The following is a 24,350-nucleotide window of genomic DNA, read 5'->3' as shown; positions in this document are numbered from 1 at the left end:
CTCTTAATAGTAAAATAGAAACAACGCTCCCTAACTCATAAAGTTAGTGTCACAATTAATTGGCATGTATAGAGTGCCAGGCCCAGGATAAGTGTTCAATTATTTTTCTTGTTCTTAGTTTAAATTGCTCAAGAACCTCCATCCTAGAGCTTCACACATATCAGACATGTTATCATTAGGTACATCATTACTCCCATCTAGTACATACAATAGTCCCGAGGTAGCGGAAACGGTTTGTGCTCAACTGCTAAACTAAAGGTTGGCAGTTCAAACCCACCCAGCAACACCATGGAAGCTAGGCCTGGAAATCTGCTCCCATTAAGATTATAGCCAAGAAAACCCTATGGAGTAGTTCTACTTTGTAACACCTGGGGTCGCGATGAATCAGAATCAGCTCAACAACACAAACAGCATATAAGGAAAAGAAAGGAGAAAGGGCCAAGGATTTGTTCTGCATCAGCACCTCCACCATTCTGTGCCGTCAAACCCAGTCCCGTGGCATGCTCCAAACACAAAATAATCAAGCGAGTTTGAGAAACGCCATAAAATCTCCTCGTCCCGGAGAGTCCCAATAAACACGAACACAATAAAGACCTTGGAAAATTCTGAAGGAAAGAAAGTTGTGTAACTCGTTTGGTTTAAAATAGCATTTTCCAAATGTGTTTAATTAGGAAATCTTTTTCCCTGCATTAATACCTATCGGTATGTTACAGATTACACTTTAGGAAATGCACTTAAAGTTACACAGCCAAGTTGAACCCAAGTCAAGGGCTAAAAATATCTCTATTTTTCAGGCTCGTGTGCAGCTTTTCTCTGTATGTCATAAAGATCTTTTGTTGCCAATTCTGGATCCCAACCATTGTGTCCTTTTGAAGTTCAGTCCTTTTAACTTAGTCATGCAAACCACCCCATGGCATCATTAAAGGATGGAAGCAAAGCTGGTGTGGTCAAGTATGGGTTCTCTGACTTGTGAGCAAGTCAGCCTGAATTAAATTCCTGCTCCCTCTTTCTAACTGTGTGACCATGAGCTGTGTGGGCCTCAGTTTCCTCATCCATAAACTGGGGAGAATAAAAGTAGCTACTTCAGAGGTCTTGGAGAGAATTCAATGAAATAATCTACATAAAACACATAAAGCAGTGCCTGGCACTGACGTGTTAAATTAATGGTAGTTATTGTAGTGTTTAAATGGCCCCATTTTGAAAAAGAGAAAGTAGACAATGAAAGTATGTTGGTCTTGCCTGGGATCACACACATTAATTACTGGAGTAGTTTTAATATTCCCTGAGAGTCCAGTTTCCTGTTTACAGCCTCAGAGGCATACTTGCATTTCAGGAGGTCTTTTCCATCAAAGGAGCCCTGGTGGCGCAGTGGTTAAAAGCTTGGCTGCTAACCAAAAGTTCGGCAGTTCAGATCCACCAGCCACTCCTTGGAAACCCTACGGGGTAGTTCTACTCTGTCCTATAGGGTCACTATGAGTCGGAATCAACTCGACGGCAACGGGTTTGGTTTTTTTTTTTTTTTTCTTATTGAAAGATATTGACTGTTATTGAACTTGATTCATATAAGTTTTTATAATTGTCAGCAACTCTGTCTGGCACCCTCTGACACAGATCTCAGTCAAGCAGAATTCCACTCATTTAAATACCAAAACTAACTCAGCACATTAGGGCTGGAAAAGATTTCCAAACCTATCTAATCCTGCTGTGTCAAATATTTGGCACACATATCAACATTCCCTCACTTCTGTATCCATGGCAGACATTCCTAAGCCATCACAGCATTTTCTCCCCTTGAGTTCAAACATGGCCCCAGAATCTTTCTCAAAGCAGGTCGACTGCCATTCCAACTAATTAAAGTTGACATTGAAGCTGAGACTTAACTGCCATCCCAAAACAATTCAACCTCCGATTCAGTGCTTAAACCATCTCTTGAATAGTACTGGCTCTTTTTGAACATGTTGATAAGGCCGCTATGAGTCCAAATTGACTCGACAGCAATGGGTTTGGTTTTTTATTTTTTGGTTTAGTGTCATAGAGCTCCCTAATAGGAAAGACAAGGAGGAAAAGGAGGGAAAAAAAGAGAATGGGTACTAACGTGTGGGCACCATTTATTATTAATATGCCATTAATATATCCATTACCCCATTCACTCTCTCCAACTATGCTGGAGAGGTCCCCATTTTATGGTTAAAGAAGCCACAGTTCAGAAAAGTTATAGGACTTGTCCAAGGTGTCCCAGCAGGTAAGCAAAATTTGATCTCAGGTCCTTCTGACTTTAAAGGCTGTGTGTTTTCTCTCTCCCTCCTTGAGATGTCAAAATCTTTCAAGGTTAAATCCCTGTCATTGAGTGGCTAATAACAGTTTTCACAAAGACCACATGTCACAGAGCCTCTTTCAGAAATTATTTGGGGTAGAGTTGTGAGCCATCCTATCATTTACTTGTGCATAGATAAATCTCTTTAATTTCTTGACCTTGGCTCAAGAGATCAAGAACCCATTTTCCAATATTTGTGACAGAACCAACTGGATTTCTTAAAATTTTGGATGAAGGCCAAAGTATAGGAGGTCATTGCTCCGTTGGGAAATGAATTCAAATCTATTTTTGAAAGACTTTTCCAGGAATCTATATTGTGGCCACTTGGTCAGCCCCATTTTTTATTTTCATTTCTTTCTGTCTTAGGCAAGAAATAGAAGAGAGAAAGCAAGTGTTCTGCTAAAGTTTTAGTTCAAAAATTGAAACCAGACCATGCCAGGGCAGTCTGTGGTCTGAATGTATCAATGGATCTGGTTATATTTCACCCAAGCTTTTCTTAGGTATACTAAACCACAATTATGAATCTCGTTATTGTGTCTAGATGGAAATATTTTATGGATTACGGTTTGTGGATTTAATTTGGTTGGTAATGAAACTGCTGTTGGGAGAGGGAGCAAGGGGCCACAAAGCACCAAAATTTCTTATGCCAAACAACTGAAGAAATAAACACTCAGCATTTGGTTTTTTGTACTTACTATCAGCCATTTGACTTAGGTCTAAAGCGAAAGCCAAAATTAAGTTCCACAGAAATATTGCTGAATTAACAATGGATCACAGGTTGCTAGAAGTGAAGAGACCTTAGAATTGGAGGCCACACAGAATTTCTTATTTTACAGGAGAAACTGAAGATGGAAGAATGGTTGTGACTTGCCCAATGTCAGACAATGGATAGTTGGCAGAACTGGTCTCAGAGTTCATCAGTTTGTTGCACTTTCTACTACATGGCCCCACGAAAGCCTCAAATCTCCAGGAACTTGAAACTAAGTAATAAAAGGTCAAAATTAAAAGGGAGAAAGGGTGACCTAAATATAACAAACAACAAATACTGCAGCGAAATTGTAGGGGTTACAGGCTAATAACCCCAATTTATTACCAAAGCTAGGCTTTTGTGCTAAGTATATTATAGGCCTGGCCAAGTCTACCTTCTGCCAGAGGTCCAGTAGAGTTTACTTTGGTCATGCAGAAGAGTCATCTCAAAACAAACAGCACTAGGCTCTCAAGAGCCCTTTGGGTATTGACTAGAAGCTCTTTGTGGGAAGAGCTTGGTCAGTTTTGTACCACCAATGTTTAGCATAGTAAGAACTCGTGAATCGCTGGTAAGAGGAAGAAAATGAACTAATTACAGGGGTGAGGCTGGGATGAATTCCTTGATACATTTTGCCTTAGAAGAGATCACAGGAGAACTAATTGCATTAGGGTCTCAGGAAAATAAGAGTATTTGTTCACTCATTAATTCTACAGATAATGAATATCTGCAATATGTAGTTCAAATCAAAAATACGGTTTTATTTTATTCAACATAAATGTGTCTACTACATTCGAAGCACGGTGCTTAGTGTTAGGTATTCAGAGATGAATGACTCAGACATAGTCTTTGCCCCCTTGGAGCTTAGAGTCTAGTAAGATAACCTAAGTATAAGCTAAAAAAATTGCTAATTTCCCTAAAAGAGGGAGGTATACATACGTCATAAAGCCACCCGAAATCATTTTTTCAATTATATGATGGAAATAATATCAGATCAAGCACTCAGAGAATTCAGAAGAAGGAAAGATCAATTTTGGCTGAAGTTATTAGAGAAAACCTCCAATAATCGTTTTGTTCTGTTTGAGACATGTCTTGAAGGACAGATAGATTTGTCCATTCAGAGATGGCACAAGGACTGTCTAGGAGCCTTTGAGGCAGCTGGCATCCTCTCTGAATGGTAATTGAGACATGACAACTTCTCGAAGGTTCCTGCCAGGTTTCTTCCTCTCCACAGCACACACAGGCTGTCTAGCACCTTACGGCCTTAATTCCAGAGGATTAATAGGATTCCCTTTTGAGCCAGGTGTTGGGAAATTGTAGACAGAGCTTGGGCCTGGTCTTAAACGATAACTTCTTTCCTTGGCCCTTCAGCATAAAAGGTTATATAATATATAAGATGGTGGTTCAGAGTGTTGACCTTGGACTCAAATGCTCTTAAGTTCAAATCCTGGCTACACAATTTAATAGCTGTCTGAACTTGCACAGGATATTTAATTATTCTATGCCTCTGTCTTTTCATCTGCAAGATGAGTATAAAGATAATTCCTTTTATCATTCTGTGGGAATTTGAAATTGGAGATGTAAAATGCTTAGCACAGGCTCTGGCACAATAATCACTCAATAAATGGTAGGTATTGAAATCTTTATCATTACTGTTGTTGCTGTTGTTGTCATCATTATTATTAGTTCAACTTCTCCCTAATCTTCCACAGCCTCTTCATATTTAGTGGTTTTAAGCCCTTTGTTCTCCAGGAAGCCCTCTGTGAACTTCCAAACTGAGTATCCTCATTCAGACCAGCACTACTATTGAACCTCTCTTGTATATGTTCTTCCAGTTACTGAGCTCTCTGGGAGTAGGGTGCAGGTCCTCTCTATTCTTTCCAGCACGCAGCACACTGTGTGGCCCATAGTAGGTAAGCAACAAGTAGCTCTTACGTGAATCTCAACATTTATAGTCTTGCTCTAGGCTGGAGATTGTGCACCATATTCCCAATCTGCAGAAACATTTAAGAATTCACAAATTTTAAATACACAATATGTACATAAATTTTAAAATCAACCTTTTTTTGCCCTTTGGGAGGAATTTGTAAAAATAAAGGAAATGTTTATCTTATTCATTGTTGTAACACTCATGCTTAACTCAGGGCTTGACACATAGTAGGTATTTAATAAATAATATACTGAAAAGATGGACAGTTGGATGGCTGGATGGGCGGATGGACGGGCGGATGGACGGGCGGATGGACGGGCGGATGGATGGGCGTGTGACGGAAAGAAGGAAAAAAAAAGAAGAAAACCTACAGAACCAAGAAGGCTGGGATTCTCTTAACACAGGTGATCTCCAAGATTCCACTGCTGATATTTCTCTCTGGGAACCATTACGGTAAACTCAGACTGAAAACTGCTGGAAGCTTTTCATACGTACTTCTTTTTAAAACCCTCCCAGTGATGTGGAAGAAGAGATAAACCGTGATCAAATTTCTGGAATATCTAGATTTTAATATTAGCTTTGCCACTAATTAGCTGGGTGACCCCCTTGGGATATCAGCTTCTCTAATTCTTAAATAAGTAGATTGAGGTGCAAGCAGATATGTGATAGCCTGCTAACCGAGAAGCTGGTGGTTCAAGTCCATGCAGAGGCACCTCAAAAGTAAGACCTGGTGATTTACCTCAGAAAAAGTCAGTCACTGAAAACGCTATGGAGCACAGTTCTATTCTGGCATAGGGTCACCATGAGTCGGAACTGATTTAACAGCAACTAGTAGCTGGTACGGTATGGGTTTTTTTAGTAACTGGTACGGTGAATAAGTTTTATGTCATGTACGACCTCTACTTGACTGAATGTCATGGCCTGGAGTGATATATTCAGGATGACTCTGAAGTGAAAGTGTGTGAAAGCTCCCCAGAAGTGTGCTGGGATTTATTAGCGATGTCTGCCACAAATACCAGAAGGATTGAGTGGGTGCCATGTATTTCCCACCCCTGGATTTTATGATCTTCTGCAGTGCTTCTAAGCTTAAGCAACTGCTTCTAAGCTCAAGCAGTTGCTCAAGTCTGATTTTGATTCTATGATCTGATGTCTGTCTGTGTCTATGGAAAGTGCTGAGAAGCTGGGCCAAGTGTTTCCCGTCAGGAGTTTTGCTTTGCAAGACTAAACCACAGGCAGCCTGTTCTGGAGAAAGCCCTGGCTTAGCAGCATGGACAACCATCCCAGTAGCAGCACTGCCTCTGAGAAGTTTTGGCCAGGACACTGACCTCCCAGAAAAAGGCCCCACCCCAGGCTCATTGACTTGCTTTTTTCGCTACTGAATAAGGGTAAGCCAGAGGAAAAACAGGGCTGTAGCCACAGACTTCCCAATCTCCTATGGATTTCAGAGTACACTGTCACTTGACAGACTGAAAATACTAAGAATTACACATGTCCATGGAAACAGCAGCAGTTCTCCAAACAAAAGATATAACTAACCATACAATAATAACACATACCTGTTACTAAGATTTCCCTCCTGATAGGCACTGTCCTAAGTGTTTGACATACATTATCTCATTTAATTTTATTTTTTCTCACTTGCAGATGAAAGAATTTTATTGTGGGGTTGATATTAGTGTTCCCATTTTACAGACTAGAAAATTGAAGCTCAGAGAGGCATATCCAAGGTCACAGTTATTCAGTTAAAAAAAAAAAAAAAATCCACTGCTGTCGAATCAATTGCGACTCATAGTGACCTTATAGAACACAATAGAACTGCCCCATAGGGTTTCCAAAGAGCACCTGGTGGATTTGAACTACTGACCTTTTGGTTAGCAGCCATAGCTCTTTAACCACTATGCCACCAGAGTTTCCTGCTGCTAGGTTTAGCCATATGAATTTGCCACTATCCAACCATTTGTGACCTACAAGAATGGCAATTCCATACGGTTCAACTTAATAATAAGTGGCAGAACCAGGGTCCACAAGTGTTTGACTGATTCTATAGCAGATGTGCTCAAGCATTGCAGGGACTCTCACTGGATGTTTGTGAATTTTAGCATTTATCAGTCTCCTCTATAAGTATCCACATATCTACCTCCTTTACTGTACTGTGAACTCATTGAGGGAAGAAACTATACATCACAGATCATTGAAATACCGCATCACTTTTGGGCTTTCCCATAGCCGGGTCTATAGCACTTATTCAACTTATCTTTATTGAATGCCAGAATGAATGATTTTTTTTTTTAATGAATTAATTCTCAGATCTCTGGGATGATTGCCAGATTTCACTAACATCTTAGCCGGGCAACAGTTAAGCCTCCATGCTTCCCTAAGTGGATAAATGCTTCTCAGTGCTGGAATTCAAACACCTAGGGCTTGCAGGGTCTTTGGCTTGGCAGTTAGAGTTTTCTTAGTTTCTTTAAGACACAGGTTGTACTGGACTCACTCAAATGCGGACATCAGATGGTCCTCGGAAAAAAATTCACACTTAAAGCTGTTTCCTGGCTCCTCTCTTTTCCTGACACATTGCAAGAAGGAATTTATGGATGTTGGGAAGGACGTAGGGTGAAGAATTTCTAGAACCTTTAAGAACGCTCATGTAAGCAACTCCATGCTCAACTGACTGTGCACAATAAAATTCCCTTGCCTGTAAATGAGAAGAAATATTTGGTGTGAGCTGCCTCATGTGTTGCCAATGTGATGTGGAAAGTCATTCATCTACATTTCCAAACAGTAGGAATTCCCCTGTCCCCTTAAACCTAGGATACTTCATGTACGTGCCTAAGTCAACAAAATAAATTTATTCTCTGAGCTATTAAGAATGAAGTCATAAGTAAGTAATTCTGAAATATGATTCTAGCCAGTTGGAAGTGTTATCTTTATCTAAAAAATGAAGTTGTTTATTCTCCAGCTGTGACCAAGGGAAAAATTCAAAGATTGTTGACTTCATCTAGCAAGGTTCTTTGTCCAGTGATGAGGGGCCTAAAAATAGCCATTAGTTTATTCCATGCTATTTCCAAAAGGTTAGATACCAAACAGCTCTACTGAAAAAACAAGTAATATTCAGGAACAAGCCAACAGGCATCTTAAAGTATAAATAAAAAGTCCTTGGGATATGGCTGTCATGATACTAGCCTTGGTTTTGCCACCTTTTGAAAAACACAACACAATCATGTTCTGGAAAAAAATCTATAATGCCAAAATCTGGAGAAATCATCCTATACTGGCAACACCTAATACCAAGGAAATTGAAACAAGAACTCAATTCACATGTTTCATCAGTGATTGTCCTAACACTTTAAAAAGATAAAAATAAAAAACTTTCAGCACCATTGTTGTTTTGTTTTGTTTTCTTTCTGTAGAAGATGAGGGAAGGGATGAGGATAGAAAACGTGCCAAATATTTGACGTTCAAGGGACTAAGTACAGAAGCTTATTTTCTTCCCACCATTCTCAATAGATGGCTGACTGTAAGCAAGTAGGCCCCTAGTCTTAGAAAGGTATGACATTGCTTACTGGGTTAAGTTCCAGCTCTTCACATTGACCTTTAATGCCCTCCTCAATATGTCTTCTACCAATCCTACATACACTCTCCCTTTCCATTCCCCTACACGTATTTAACACCCCAGTGGGACTGGACCTCTCAGTAGTCCCTACATATACTACATTGCATGTATCAGGCATCCACAAAGGGAACCTACTATTATTGTCATCTTCTTCATTCTCCTTATCACCCATGGCTTCCAACTTCCTTGCCTTTTCTCATGATGGTGCCTCTTTCTAGACTGCCATAGGGTTCAAATTGTACCTACCCACTGCAGTTATGGAACCCGTGGTGGTGTAGTGGTTAAGAGCTACAGCTGCTAACCAAAAATTTCGTAACCTGAATCCACCAGGTGTTCCTTGGAAACTATGGGGCAGTTATACTCTGTCCTATAGGGTCTCTATGAGTCAGAATTGACTCAATGGCAATGGGTTTTTTTGTTTGTTGTTTTACTGTGGTTATATCCATTCACTTTTCAGAATCCCACCCATTCTCCAAGTCTATTTCAAATGCCAGCTCTCTCAAGGTATCTTTTGTAAACCTGTCAGAAAAATGTGGCCTGGCTCCACTTTGAATATTAATAGACCTAGGTTAGTCAATCTCTTTTGTTACCTATTATATCATTGTTATAGTCTTGAGTGTATCTCTCTACTTCTCCTGACCCTTCTGGATGTAAAGTTTCCTTTCTGACCTATTCTCTATTTGACCAGTGTTGTGATTGTTTCTATTATCATTAGCTACCATATATTAATCACCTACTGTGTGCCACATACTGTGCTAGTAGCTTAACATACATCTTCTAATTTCATGCCATGGTCCCACAACATTATGGAACAGGCATATTTATCACCATGTAGGGTATGAGGCAAGCTAGGCTTCCAAAGTCCATTGCCACCGAGTTGATTCCAACTCATAGCAACCCTACAGGACAGAACAGAACTGCCCCATACGGTTTCCAATAGAGTGGCTAGTGGACTTGAACTGCGAACCTTTTGATTAGCAGCTGAACATTTAACCACTGTGCCACCAGAACTCCAAGTGAGACTTAGAGAAGGAAAATGAATGACCACAAGGAGCTGCTATAAGTGGTAGAGTTGGATTCTAACATGAGTCTACCTCACTCCAAAGACGAGGCTCTTTCCTCTACGTGCAGCTGCTTTATCAACAGCAGTGTTCAGAGGCTGAAGGAAATGGATTGAGTCCCCTCAAAAACTCTGGAGCAAAGTAGTACAGTATCAACAGAGGAATAAGAGCTGTGAGCTGTCCTTGACAACCTCTACCAGCTTCTAAGAGATAGTTGAAACAGGGCAGGACAAGGTGTTAACCTTGGCCAGAGTGGTTCCTGAAGCAACTTAGCTGTGGTTTGATTTGAGGATAAGAGTTTCATGGAAAATTTAGGGCTCTAAGGTATGCAGAGAAAGAAAGATTTCTTCCCCCAAGGATGCGGTGGGGAAGAAGGATGCTTATCTGGCCGCTTCAGATTTGAGGAGGGCAATAGCCTTAAAAGGACCCCTGGTGACTCAATGGTTAAGTGCTAACTGAGAGGTTGGCAGTTTGAACCCACCTAGCAGCTCCACAGGAGGAAGACCTGGCAATCTGCTCCCACAAAGATTACAGCTAGAAAACACTATGGGGCAGTTCTACTCTGTCATAGGAGGCCGCTATGAGTGGAAAATCAACTCAACAGCATCGAACAAAAACAAAAGCCTTAACAACCATTCCTTACTTGTATCTGGATATGTTTGAACACATAAGGTACAGAAACTACAGCAAACATATATGTTTACTAATATTCACATGAGTTACTAAAAAGACACCATCTTCTTTCTCTAGTCCCTTAGCACCTGTGTCTGAGGTACTCACTCATTTTCACTAAACAGGAATATTTAAAAATATCAGAACTTACTTATGGCCCCACATATCACTACTTTGACATCTCTGAGCCTCAGTTTCCTTATTTGTACCATGGGCTCACTATCACCATGCAACCCTATTAAACCAAGAGTACTTTCTGTTCTTCATCTCCGTGGTTTGATACTGTTACCACCATAACCACTAGCCACATGTGGCTATTAACCACTTGAAATGTGGGTAGTGCAACTGAGTAATTAATTTTTAGTTTTATTTAATTATAATTAATTTTTATTGTAAAAGTCATGCATGACTTCTTGCTGTTAGTTGCCATTGGGTCAATCTCACTTCATGACAACCTCACGTGTGCAGAGTTAAACTGTTTCAGAGGGTTTCCAAGGCTGTGGCCTTTCAGAGCAGATCACCAGGAACGTCTTCCGAGCATTTGGAAAGTTCAAAATGCCAACCTTTTGGGTCGAAGTCATGCATTTAACCGTTTGTGCCACCCTGGGACTCCCACAAACGATTAGTGCAACTCTACAGCAATGAATTTAACGTCTTAAATCTCCTAGAGAAATCCTTGTGATAGAGGAATTAAGTTTTCAGAAGTTAACATGAATGCGGATACCAAGAGAGTGTCAGAAAAACAATTCCATGATTTACAGCAGTTCATTTGGCTCTAAGAATTGCTTTTCATAAAGATAGAAAGTGAACTCTGATCCACAAGTGTATTTTTTGGCATTAGGCATATGCCCTGGGACAGAGTACAGAGCAGGGCTACAGCAGAATTTGGAAATAGCCCCTTTGTCCTGGATATGTGACCCCAAGATTTGTCTGTTGAGCCAGTACAAAGGCTGTGCCTCACCTTACAGCCCTCCTTTGCAAACATGGACTCATCAAATCCTTTAATCTCACCATCAAAGAAGAAACAAGGGATACTTGCCAGGGAACGGGGATCCCTGAGAGAGGAGAAGGCCACTTTGCTGCCCAACTCTTATCCTTGCTTAAAAACAGACCTGCATGTGCCAAGGTAGAGGACAAGGGTTGGGAGAAAGAAAATCCTGAAAAAAATACGAACTGAAATTTACATATCTCACTATGTCAAAGAAGAAAATCTTGTGCTCTGTTAGGAGTGAAAGAAAAAGAATTTTATTGAATAATACAGCTCAAGCTGCGCAGTGCTAAGTAAAAATACAAAGCATTCCTCTGTCTATCGAGTTAGAGGTTTTTATTCATAGAGAACAAAGTAAAGGTAGTGGGCTAATAATTGATTAGACTCCAGCTTTGGAGTCCTTGGAAATAAAAAGGTCAGCCATTTGGCTGGCGAGGTAGGGTGAATGGTGTCATCCAGTTGGGTGATACACACTCTTCCTAGGAACAAATTGTTTACAACCTGACACATTCTTCCCAGGAACAAATTGTTTACATCCTGACCTTTTGCTTCCTGTGCATACATGTAGATCCCGACATTCCTGTCCTGAGATGAGTGTGTCCATATTTGAAAATTTCATCTGCAACTACAAAAGTTTCCCATTTATTGAGCTGTTGATATTTGCCAAGGAGTGTGCCATTCCTTCACACATAGTAGCTCATGCACTATTCACAACCACCCTACAAAGACACTTTTATCATATTTTACCAGTGATGTGACTCTGGCTTAAGGTAGTAGGCAATATCTTGCCCAGGGGATTTGAACTGCCAACCTTTTGATTAGCAGCCATAGCTCTTAACCACCATGCCACCAAAGTTTCTATACAAAGAAGAGGAATGGTCAAACAGTGATTCAAACCAGATACAGTTCGTCTATAAAACCTGTGCTTTTTTTTTTTTTTTTAACACTTTTCTGTTTACATTCCAGTGTCTTGGAGCTTGCTACGTTCTCGAAGAAGCCCATTCTATTGTATGATAATGCCAACAAGAAAACTGTTTCTCCTGTTTATTGAAATTTAGCTTCTGGTAATCAACACTTCCCTCCCCATCCACCTTCTCACCTCCCCGCCCCCCGCCCCACCATACACGCCATGGCGCTCCTGCTCCTTCGTTGGAACAGCGTGGAACAGGCAGCCCTGCTTCCCCAGGACTTACACGCTGTAATGCTGTCCTCCTCAACCTTGGTTTTCTCAATTACAAGAGAAACAAACACAGTTCTCCAATCCTTCCTCCCACAAGATACTTTCCAGACCTTTCAATGCCTGATCACTTCCTATAAAGAACCAGCTTGTGTTTTTTTAAGAGTTTCTGAAGAAAAAGTTGCTCATTCTGAAATTTTAAAAGCTCTACTGTCAGGACATGATTCTTCATGTCTAACCTAAATCTCTCAAACTGCAATCTAAAGCAATTTTCCCTAGTTCTCTCCTCAAAGGAAACATAAACCATCCAGTCCTCTGCATGAGGCTATTTTACATTCTTTAAGGTCGTTATTTGCTCCCTATCTTTTTCCTGTCTGGTATAAACATGCCCAGTTCTAACAAATTTATCTTCATACAATGTACCTTCCCACCCATCAGTGATTTATGCAGCTCCCCTTGATCTAGATTCTCTTTGTTGCTGTGTTTAGAACCGGATCCAACTGGGAGGTCAAGTTTAGGCTTAAGCCATGAAAGGAGTCAAATGGCTTGGCCTCTCCTTTCGGAAGGTTGTGTTCTTATGCTAATACAGGAGTGCAACAAAATAGCAACTGCTTTGTTTTTTAACGTGTGCCTACTATGGGCCTGACATCATGCTAGGTGCTTTATGTATAGCTCTCTAAGCGTTACCCCATTCTAGAAGTGTTTTATAATGGTTTAGAGCTGATATGTAGCTTGCCAACATCAAACAGTTAGCAAGTGGCACTTGAAGCCAGTTTGGTCTAATTCCAAAGCCTAGGCGCTTTCTACTACACCAGAGACATATTGGTCATCGTTGCCGATGAGTCGGTCGGTGCTGGCTCAGGGCAGTAGACGTGCTCTTGGCTATAATCTTTATGGAAGCATATCACCAGGATTTTCTTCCACAGCACTTCCGGATGGATTTGAACCACCGACCTTTGGGTTAGCAGTTGACTGCAAACCTTTTGCACTACCCAGACCACCATAGGCCAGCGTGAAGTACACGGCACTCAAGAATCACATTTCCTTCCTTCAAACAATGTAACGTTTTGTTTGCTAGTGCACATCTCTTACAAACACAGATAAAAATCCTCACCCCTGCATCTAGTCTGGTCATTATTACTCTAGACTCATTGCTTTAGTCTCAACCAGCAACTCTAATAGCCTTTTTTGATGGAAATTTAAGTCATTTAGCAACACACACAAAAGTGTTGGATACAAGTCCAAAAGCATTTCAGGCTTGGCTCATGGCCCTTCCTCAAAACGAAGAGCTAAGAATTGGTGAGAAGGGGACAGAAGAAAGGACTTTGCGGAAGGCAGAGAGAGTTAAAGCAGCCCTTCCATAGAGCATGCAATCAATAAATATTTGCCCAGTAAACAAATAAGACGGCCAACCTGTTTGAGAGAAGAGAATGAGCCAAGCTCTGCTCTTCATAATAACCTTCATTCACTGGATATACCCACACTCATAAACCCACAAATTCTCCTTTAGGAAATTAATTTGAATGAGAAAGCATGCTCAGAAGAGTTTTTTTTTTTTTTTTTTTTTTTTTTGCCTAACCAAGGAATAGATGTTCTGAGTAGATGTTCTAAGTTGTAAGTTACATGGATAGTTGGTAAGACATAAAATATGCATATATTTTGGGTGATAGTGGGCGTGGAGATGTATATAGGACATTCTTGATGAAATGCACAGCTGGTGCTTTCTAGGTCTACAGCCCTTCCCCACCCACCCCACCCCGTGCAGTCCTACGGAAATGCTTCTCGGTTCAATTTTCCCTACCACAGTCTCTCTCCAGGTTTTGCAAAGATTTTCTGTCATCATGAAGGTGATCAGTTGGGATAATATTGATGCGTTCTATTCTTGGGATAATCGTTCTGGGAAAAAAGTTAGAAAACCTCTTACAGGATAAGCAATCCAAATAGCAGTGCTGGTTGACACTTGCTGGGTAACTGCAAGGATAACATGAACATAAGGAAATGTCCATTTGTGAAATGCCTGGTTAATAATCAAAAAGCTCTTCAGTTATCTCCTTGAACAACATTCAGATATATTTACTAATTAAAGAAGGCCATGAATTTGACCTCATGCCACGTTTAGATGATTCTTGCATGTGTCTGAGGATTAGTCAATATTATGCTATCCAAAGTTAGCCATCTCTTCCCACCTTTATTCTATGGTTTTTTAGCTGCCTTTAACAGCCCCCCTTTCCTCTGATACCCGATTGTCCGTACAGATGAGCGGCCATAGGATAGATGAATAAGACAACTTGGCAAAGTGAGAAATGCCTCATGGTAGCATATCCTCCTCCGTACTCTATTTCCATCTAATCCTCTGCACTCTTTAAGGTTCAGCTTAAATTCTGTCCCTTGCAGTAATCCATGCCCTACCACCCTTTTGACAATCCCTTTTGTTTTTCAAACTCCATACACTGTTACATCCTGTATCACAAAATGGATTCTTTGCATTCCTTCTTGCTTTCTTCCTCAAGTTTGAATGGATGATTCCATTTTTTTCTTAACTCTATCGTAAATCCTCTGAGACTAGACACTTGGTCTCTTACTTATTTCTGTTATGCACAGAATTTTGATTATTGTGGAAAACTGAGTAAGAATTCTATAAGGACTTGTTGATTGGACAAACCATGAGAGGCGTATGTACTTCTTTTCTGAGCCATCCACTTGCCCTGAAGCACAGTTTGGACAACACGGGCTCAGGGATACTTTGTCAGACTTTTCTAAAAACTTGACTTTTTAAGGTTGAGAGATAAATCAAGGATAAAGGAAGCTGAGGTTCACAGAGGTAGAGTCATATGCCAACAGGTGCATAACTAGTGAGAAGCTCATCTGGGATTAGAACTCTATTTGCCTTCTGTATTCCTTTACTTTAGCCACTGCCTCCCAAGACATAGGTGAGCCAGAAAACGGCATTGAGCTAGTTTAGAGGGTCAATACTAAGAGGCAGGAGTTTCTGAACATTGACTGGGACTATGTTTTTCATCTGACCATATTGAATCACTCAGAGTGCTAAGCTAGTAAATATTTAAGGCATGAATGAATATATGAATGATTCACTTACATCAATATTTTGACCCTACTATTAGCCATTAGGAAACCCTGGTGGCATAGTGGTTAAGAGCTATGGCTGCTAACCAAAAGGTCAGCAGTTCAAATCCATCAGGCACTCCTTGGAAACCCTACAGGCCAGTTCTACTCTGTCCTATTGGGTCGCTATGAGTTAGAATCGACTTGATGGCAATGGGTTTATTTTGGTTTGGTTTATTAGTCATTATGAGCTTCACTGTACAAAAAGATAAATAAGGCAAAGCAAACTTATATAACTTACTTCAGGGCCCAGAGCTAGAGCTAAGATTAAAACCCAAATCTGTTGTATTCCAAAATTTTGCTCTTTCTCCTGTAATTTGCTGTCTACTTAAATTTCCTGAAGTTGAAGAATGAGTGAAATCATTCCTCCAAGATTGCAAAATTCCTTTTCAGGCCATTTTATATCAACACTACAGTGAATACTGGAAGGAGTATCAGGAGAGCTTCAAACACCAGAGGTGTAAAATCAAAATTCACTTGGCACTGCAGATATAATACATTGATTTAGTAGTGTATACTAATAAGCATGTTTTCCTTTGTTTACTTGTAGACAATAATTTCTTCGAGAAGATAAGGAACAACTGATTTGAATTCTACCCTGTGCTTCCAAGCTTCCAATTTGAGCCTGAAAGTGAAAAACCCTAAGGCTCCAGCAGCATCCAGCCAACACTCCTCACCATGGGGGCCACAACTAGGCTGTTGGTGGGGATCTTCATAGCTTTGCTTGCTCTCCCCACCAAAGGTGGGGTCCTTAAGAAAGTCATCCGGCACAAACAACAAAGTGGGGTGAACCTCACCCTGCCAGAGGAGAACCAACCAGTGGTGTTTAACCATGTCTACAATATCAAGCTGCCTATGGGGTCTCAGTGTTCAGTGGATCTAGAATCAGCCGGTGTGGAGAAAGACCTGGCCCCACAGTCAGAGCCCAGCGAAAGCTTCCAGGAGCAGACGGTAGACGGGGAAAACCAGATCGTCTTCACACACCGCATCAATATCCCTCGCCGAGCCTGTGGCTGTGCCGCCGCCCCTGATATCAAGGAGCTCCTGAGCAGGCTAGAGGAGCTGGAGAGCCTGGTCTCTTCCTTGCGGGAGCAGTGTACCACGGGAGCAAGCTGCTGTCCTCAGTCTGCCGAAGGTATGAGCTGGGGATCAGTGCAGTCTTCTTTTCCCCACCCCCCCCCCCATACAGATGGGAGAAATGGTGGGCTTAACGGGAGCCACCAGTTATTTCCAAAGTGGCTTCCCAGAAAAGTTGTCTCACGGAGTGTTCACCATAGATTTCATGGTGAAGTAAATGTGGGGAATGTAGCCATCTCTATCCTGCTCTTGAACAGTCATAGTGACAAATGACTCTCAGAGTAATTTTCAGGCCTCTGAGAAGTCCTGCTTTAAAAAATACATATACTTTAGTTACAAGTTTCTAAAACTTACTTAACCATGAAATCTATTCCTTCTCTACCCCAAAACCTAATAACATACCATGAAATTCCTGACCCAAAAAGTACACTTGGGCACATCCTGATATAGGCCAATCACTTCATTGTACAAATAGGGAAACTGAGACCCAGAAGGATGATGGGACCCCTCAAAGTCCCGCAGTGGGTTGTTGAGTTGGTACTTAAACCATATTGTTCTACACCCCGGTATTATTACAGATGTGTAACACTGCTCATGGTGACACTAAGTCTCTGGGGTTTGAAAAAAATATTCCAATTTAATGGTGATCGCGATCACAACCATAAACTGAGCCTCCTTTATGTACTAGATGGAGTCCTGCACTCAACTGCTAACCAAAAGGTTGGAGGTTGGCATCCACCCAGAGGTGCCTTGTAAGAAAGGCCTGACAATCTACTTGCAAAAAATCAGCAACTGAAAACCCTATGGAGCACAGTTTTACTCTGACACACACAGAGTTGTCATGAGTCAGAATCGATTCAATGGTAACTGGTTACTGGTATGTACCAGGCATTGTAATTTGTTATCTCATTTAATCCTCCCAGCAACCCTCTGAGATAAAGTTTTGCAAATCTAAGAATTAAGACTCAAAGAAGTTAACCAACTAACACAAGATAACACAAAGAATGATAAGAGATAAGGTATTTGTCTCCGTGTCTCCAGAGCCCACATTCTCCCCAGTGATACCCTGCTCCCTGTGCATCCTATTTTAAGGAATTCTGCCACTTTGGAATTATGCCACCATGTCCATTCCCTAATGCTGATAGAACTACAAGTAGTTTCAACAATTCTAATCAGACATGACAATCTCTATTTCTGCCACTCAGAAGAAATCACCAGAAAGTATTTTGACAAATTTTTTAAGAGTAGATCTAATCGCCATAAGTGAAGAGTACTACAGAACATGACATAAGTTTCCAAAGCAAAAAACAAAAATTTTTTTTGCATAAAATCATTGATATTCCACTTCTGTCAACTCCCTGACCAAATACAGAGGGGAGTTACACAGTGGGAATACTGCTAAAGAACTGGTTGAATTACCCGAAGCCAACTCTTCAGACAAAGATTAAACTGGACTATGAGACATACAATGATACCGGTGAGGAGTGTGCTTCTTAGCTCAAGTAGACACATGAGATTAAATGTGCAGTTCCTGTCTGGAGGCGAGATGAGAAGGCAGAGGGGGACAGGAGCTAGTTGAGTGGACACGGGAGGGTGAAAAACAGGAGGGTACTGTCACATTGTAGGGAGAGCAACTAGAGTCACATAAGGATCTGTGTATAAGTTTTTGTGTGAGAAACTGACTTGAATTGTAAACTTTCACTTAAAGCAAAAATAATGGGTTGAAATTATCGTTTAGAGCAGTGCTGTCCAATAGAAATATACTACAAGCCACATTTGTCATCTCAAATTTTTCAGTAGTCATATTTTAAAAAGGGAAAAAAGGAAGATAAAATAATTTTAATCAACTGTGTGTTATTTAACCCAACATAACCAAAACGTGAGCTTTTCAGCATGGATTCAATATAAAACTTATTAATGGGATATCTTACATTTTTTTCCTTTTATATTAAGTCTTTGAAATCCAATGTGTACTTCACACTTACAGCACATCTCAGTTTGGACTAGTCACAGTTCAGGTGCTTAATATCTGTGTGTGGTTAGTGGCTGCCACACTGGACAGCAGATCTAGAATCTAACTTTCCAAGCTGACATTTCCCTTGAATGTCCTTCCTTCCTGCTGTCAAGAAGGAAATGAATCATGTTAATCACAGCTGTATCCAGGAGCAGAGAAACTGGAGGTGAGCTTTGTTTCCTGTTGTTGGTTCCACAGAGATCAGACCAGTGGCTGCTGAGAGCTGACAGGATAAAGATTTAGGCGCGGGGAACAGGGTCATGCAGCCCTGACCATGCAGCCGTCAATCCACCCTCCACTGCAGCCTTCGGGATAAAACAGGAAGAAAAGATAAAGGCACATGTGTTTTCTGGGGGAAGAGCCAGATTGAAACGTGCCTTGTCGGAATTAGAGAGCCACTGCTTAGCTGCCTCTTTTCCGTTATGGAAAATTAGGAAGTTTTGCTCACGGAAACCCACATACCAACTTGAGTTAACCCTTACTCCCTCCCCACCCCCTGCAAAAAAAAAAAAAAAAAACCTTAGGAAGAGAAAGCAGAGTAAAGCAAAACAGTAGGCTCTTAATGTCCTCATTTCACCGTCATGCAGCCCAGTGAGGTGGGCCTGTTGGTCCCACTTTTCCAGTGAGGAAGCTGAGCTCCCTCCAGTTCTAAATCCCTTCCCATCTGCTGTTCAGCTAGTAAGTCAAAGAGTCAGAATTTAGTTCAGTTCAACAACTATTTCTTGGGCATCTCCTTGTGCCAGGCCTTGGCTAGGTATGGAAGTAGCAACACAAGCACAACATAGTACGTTCTGTAAGGTGGTAACGGTGATTTGTACTCATTTGCACTCAGGAAACTCCTTGAAAATCTGATTAAAACTATGGATCTTCTCCCTGGGAGTGAAAACACACACACACAATCATTGCACACAGTTCTACATGGTCAGGGAGTACATGGACCCCCTGAAGTTCCAGGTGAAGAAGAATTCCTACCTGGTGTAATCCGAAAGGTTGGTGGTTCAAATGCACTCAGAGGTACCTTGGAAGAAAGGCCTGGCAATGTACTTCAGCCACTGAAAACCCTACTGAGCACAGTTCTATTCTGACACACGTGGGGTCGCCATGAGTGGAAATCCACTCAATATTAACTGGTGGTGATGGCGGTAACTGAATGTGAGTCTCACCTGACTTCATACACTGAGCAACTGGTACTCAGGCCAGATGGGGTCGGGGAATGCATCCATCCTCTGGCCGAATTTGAATCTGGGTTTCACTGGTAGATACAGAGAAATCCAGCCACTTAAGCTCAGCTGAGCACATCTGTTCTCTTGGTTGGCAGGCCGCCTGGATACCCGGCCCTTCTGCAGTGGCCGTGGGAACTTCAGCACCGAAGGATGTGGCTGCGTGTGTGAACCTGGCTGGAAAGGCCCCAACTGCTCTGAGCCCGAATGCCCAGGCAACTGTCACCTGCGAGGCCAGTGCATTGAGGGGCAGTGCGTCTGCCCTGAGGGCTTCACCGGAGAGGACTGCAGCCAGCTGGCCTGTCCCAGCGACTGCAACGACCAGGGCAAGTGTGTAAACGGCGTCTGTGTCTGTTTCGAAGGCTATGCGGGGGCTGACTGCAGCCAGGAGGTCTGCCCTGTGCCCTGCAGCAAGGAGCACGGCAGGTGTGTGGACGGACGGTGTGTGTGCAAGGACGGCTTTGCCGGCGACGACTGCAACGAGCCCCTCTGCCTCAACAACTGCTACAACCGTGGGCGGTGCGTGGAGAACGAGTGTGTGTGCGATGAGGGCTTCACCGGCCAGGACTGCAGCGAGCTCACCTGCCCTAAGGACTGCTTCGACCGGGGCCGCTGCCTCAACGGCACCTGCTCCTGCGAAGAAGGCTTCACCGGGGAAGACTGCGGCCAGCTCACCTGCCCGAATGCCTGCCATGGCCAGGGCCGGTGCGAGGAGGGCCAGTGCGTGTGTGACGAGGGCTTCGCAGGGGCGGACTGCAGTGAGAAGCGGTGTCCTGCAGACTGTCACAACCACGGCCGCTGCGTCGCCGGGCAGTGTGAGTGTGACGATGGCTTCACGGGACCCGAGTGTGGAGAGCTCAAGTGCCCCAACGACTGTAGCCATCACGGCCGCTGCGTCAACGGGCAATGCGTCTGTGACGAGGGCTACACCGGGGAGGACTGCAGCCAGAGGCGCTGCCCCAACGACTGCAACAGCCGGGGTCGCTGTGTCCAGGGCAAGTGTGAGTGTGAGCAAGGCTTCCAGGGCTACGACTGCGGTGAAATGAGCTGCCCCAGTGACTGTCACCAGCGTGGGCACTGTGTGAATGGCGTGTGTGTCTGTGACGACGGTTACACGGGTGAGGACTGCCGGGACCTGCGATGCCCCAAGGACTGTAGCAACCGGGGCCACTGTGTGGACGGGCAGTGTGTGTGCGAGGACGGCTTCACCGGCCCTGACTGTGCAGAACTCTCCTGTCTGAATGACTGCCACCAGCAGGGCCGCTGTGTGAATGGGCAGTGCGTGTGCCACGAAGGTTTCATGGGCAGAGACTGCAAGGAGCAAAGGTGCCCCGATGACTGCAATGGCCGGGGCCGCTGCGTGGATGGCCAGTGCATCTGCCACGAGGGCTTCACAGGCCTGGACTGTGGGCAGCGCTCCTGCCCCAATGACTGCAGCAACTGGGGACAGTGTGTCGCAGGCCGCTGCATCTGCAATGAAGGCCATGCCGGGGAAGACTGTTCTGAGGGTGAGTACCAGCACTCAAGCTAGCATGAAAATGGCTTGGGCTAGTGTGCACCTGTATGGACAGCGATGTGTTATACTGCACACACATACACACACATATGCACACACACACTGACTCTTTGAGGGGGCTCTGGTCATCCACCTATTACAAATGAACATTCTCAGGTTTAGAGAGGTTATATAATTGTCTCCAGGACACACGGCTAACATGTCACAGAGCTAGGGTTTGAGCCAGCCTGATTTGCCTACACTGAATTCAATATCCAGTGCCAAAGATGAGGTTGATGAAATGATAACCTTCCTATTACTTAACATCAACCTTCTTTCCTACTCTCCAGAGACTGAACAGATAGTAGACAAAACCTTCTATTACAGATAGAAATAAAAATTTAGCTAAATTGAATGGGAGAGTGAGATTACATAAGACAAACTGTTTTAAATGCCCACTTAGCTAAAGGATAAATGCTGATCACCCACTAGGCTGACTTGCCTTTTAATCATCTTATCGTTATTTCTTTTATCCCAAGGACTGTGAGCTCCTCAAAGGAGCACTATCCCAGGCAGTTAGCACAGGGCGTGGTTTATAGTAAGTGCTTTGGAAACAGTGGTTGAATGAAAACATAAAGAATGATAATAATCACATACATTGAGAGTCTTCTTTATATGTCTCTCATCCACCCACATATGTGATTGTTGTGACTGAGAATTTCTACCTTGATTAAAGCTATTGGTATCTAAGGATAAATAAGTGACCCTGTGTTTAAGGTGGTCTACTCTGGTTGGATACAATACCAGGTTGGCAGAGGGAAGAAGTGAATTCCAAACTTGATGAGATAAGCAACCTTGGCAAATGCCTCTCCTCGCTGGTCTTCCATCTAGAAAATGAAAGCTTTGGACCAGATGAGTCCAAAATAGCCTTCCTGTGCTAAGAACATATGCCTCGAAGTCCAAAGCAGGGGACCAAAGCCAGGCCACACTTTCCCATGCCAATGACCTTAATCTGAATTAAGACCCACTGAATGCCGGACCACTGACCTTGAACTTTAACCTGAAGGCAATGGGCACCCACTGAAGGTTTTTAAGTTGGGTCACAGCAGGGAGTCCTTGATGGGTTTTACAGCTTAGAAAATGAAAATTGGATTTCAGGGGGGAGGCCTCTGTTACTGGCAGTGAAAGACAGAAGTCAAGAGAAACAAACCTAGAAAGAATCTGCATTGTATATTACTGACCCTATATGTCCTATCTTATTCTTGCCAGTGTCCCCTCCCAAAGACCTCGTCGTGACAGAAGTAACAGAAGAGACAGTGAACCTGGCCTGGGACAATGAGATGCGAGTCACAGAGTATCTCATCATGTACACGCCTACCCACGCAGGTGGCCTAGAAATGCAGTTCCGAGTCCCCGGAAATAAGACATCCACCACCATCCGGGAGTTGGAGCCTGGTGTGGAATACCTCATCCGTGTGTTCGCCATCCTGGAAAACAAGAGAAGTATTCCCGTCAGCGCCAGGGTGGCCACTTGTGAGTGAGCAGAACTCTTCTGGGCCAGCTTCCACCACCCTCAGCAACTCCAGCATACAATGTCCCCCATGAGTTACTCCCTTGTCTTTGCCCCACAGACCTATAGCTGCCTTTTTATAATCACACCAATTAAGAAGAACCTGGAATCCAGTTGTTGTGTTGTTGTGTGCCATTCATTTAATTCTGACTCATAGAAACCCTATAGGATAGAGTAGAACTTCCCCATAGGTTTCCAAGGAGTGGCTGATGGATTCAAATTGCCAACCTTTTTTTTTTTTTTTTTGGTTAGCAGCCAAGCTCTTAACCACCAGGGCACAGTAAACACTTAACAGGTTTTTTTTTTTTTTTTTTAGATAAAGGTTTACAGAACAAACTAGTTTCTCATTAAACAGTTAGTATACCTATTGTTTTATGACATTGGTTAACAAACCCATGACATGTCAACACTCTCTCTTCTCAACCTTGGGTTCCCTATTACCAGCTGTCCTGTCCCCTCCTGCCTTCTAGTCCTTGCCCCTGAGCTGGTATGCCTCTTTAGTCTCATTTTTAGCAAGTGTTTACTATGCAGTAGGCTTTGTTTTAAGTAGTCTGCGTATGCTAACTCATTTAATCCTTATAATAGTCCTCGGAGTTAGGTGCTGTTGTTAGCCCCTCTTTACAAATAAAATTAAGAAGGGTTAAATCTTGTCCCAATACATAAGCTAGAAAGTAGTAGAGATGGGATTTGAACTCTAGCAACCTGGATGCAGAGTTGATGCTCTTAACTACCGTACCCACTTACCTTCTCTGTAGCTCCCTGTCCATTCATTAAAACAAATAAACAAAAGTCAAAACACTGGAAACCCTGGTGGCACAGTGCTTAAGTGCTACAGCTGCTAACTAAAAGGTGGTTGGCAGTTCGATTCCAAGGCTGTCCTTGGAAACTCTATGGGGCAGTTCTACTCTGCTGCTATTTAGAGTTCAAGTTATTCCTTTAAGAGTCCAACTCTTGCATAATTACTTCCACACCTGAAAAACAAATTATGGCTGGAAACTGGTCTTCTCTTGCTTAGTAATAGTAGCAGTGACTGCCATTGATTGAACTCTTGCTAGATGCCAGGAACCACGCCCTGCGCTTTATGTGGATTATTTTACGTAGTCCTCAAAACATTTCCTGGGGCAGGCATATATACTCCCTTCTCATGGGAGAGGAAGCCAAGGCTCAGAGCATTTTGTATTTGTCTGAGGTCACAAAGGTAGCAATGGTAGAGTACAGATTCTTGCCCAAGTCTGTCTGATTCCAAAGCCCGGACTATTATTAGGTTAAACAGTATGAAATTGCCAATATTTAATCATATGGTTGGAGTCCCTGGGTGGCACAAATGATTAAGTGCTCGACTACTAACTAAAAA

General features: G+C 42.6%; 1 protein-coding gene across 7 annotated transcripts in view; it reads left to right on the top strand.

The window, feature by feature from the left end:
• TNC (tenascin C) overlaps positions 1-24,350 on the top strand; it is a 99,411-nt gene that overhangs the window by 13,361 nt on the left and 61,700 nt on the right. For all 7 annotated transcript variants that reach the window (XM_049895124.1, XM_049895125.1, XM_049895122.1 and 4 more), the window contains exons 2-4: positions 16,171-16,755; positions 20,030-21,439; positions 22,696-22,959. In XM_049895124.1, coding sequence (XP_049751081.1) covers positions 16,299-16,755; positions 20,030-21,439; positions 22,696-22,959 — 2,131 coding nt within the window. In that variant the 5' untranslated portion in view covers positions 16,171-16,298. The remainder of the gene's footprint in view (positions 1-16,170; positions 16,756-20,029; positions 21,440-22,695; positions 22,960-24,350) is intronic.

This window comes from Elephas maximus, chromosome 9 (assembly GCF_024166365.1).
Source record: "Elephas maximus indicus isolate mEleMax1 chromosome 9, mEleMax1 primary haplotype, whole genome shotgun sequence".
NCBI lineage: Eukaryota > Metazoa > Chordata > Mammalia > Proboscidea > Elephantidae > Elephas > Elephas maximus.
The sequence above is the reverse complement of the archived record's forward strand: the minus strand, read 5'-3'. Positions and strand labels throughout refer to the sequence as shown.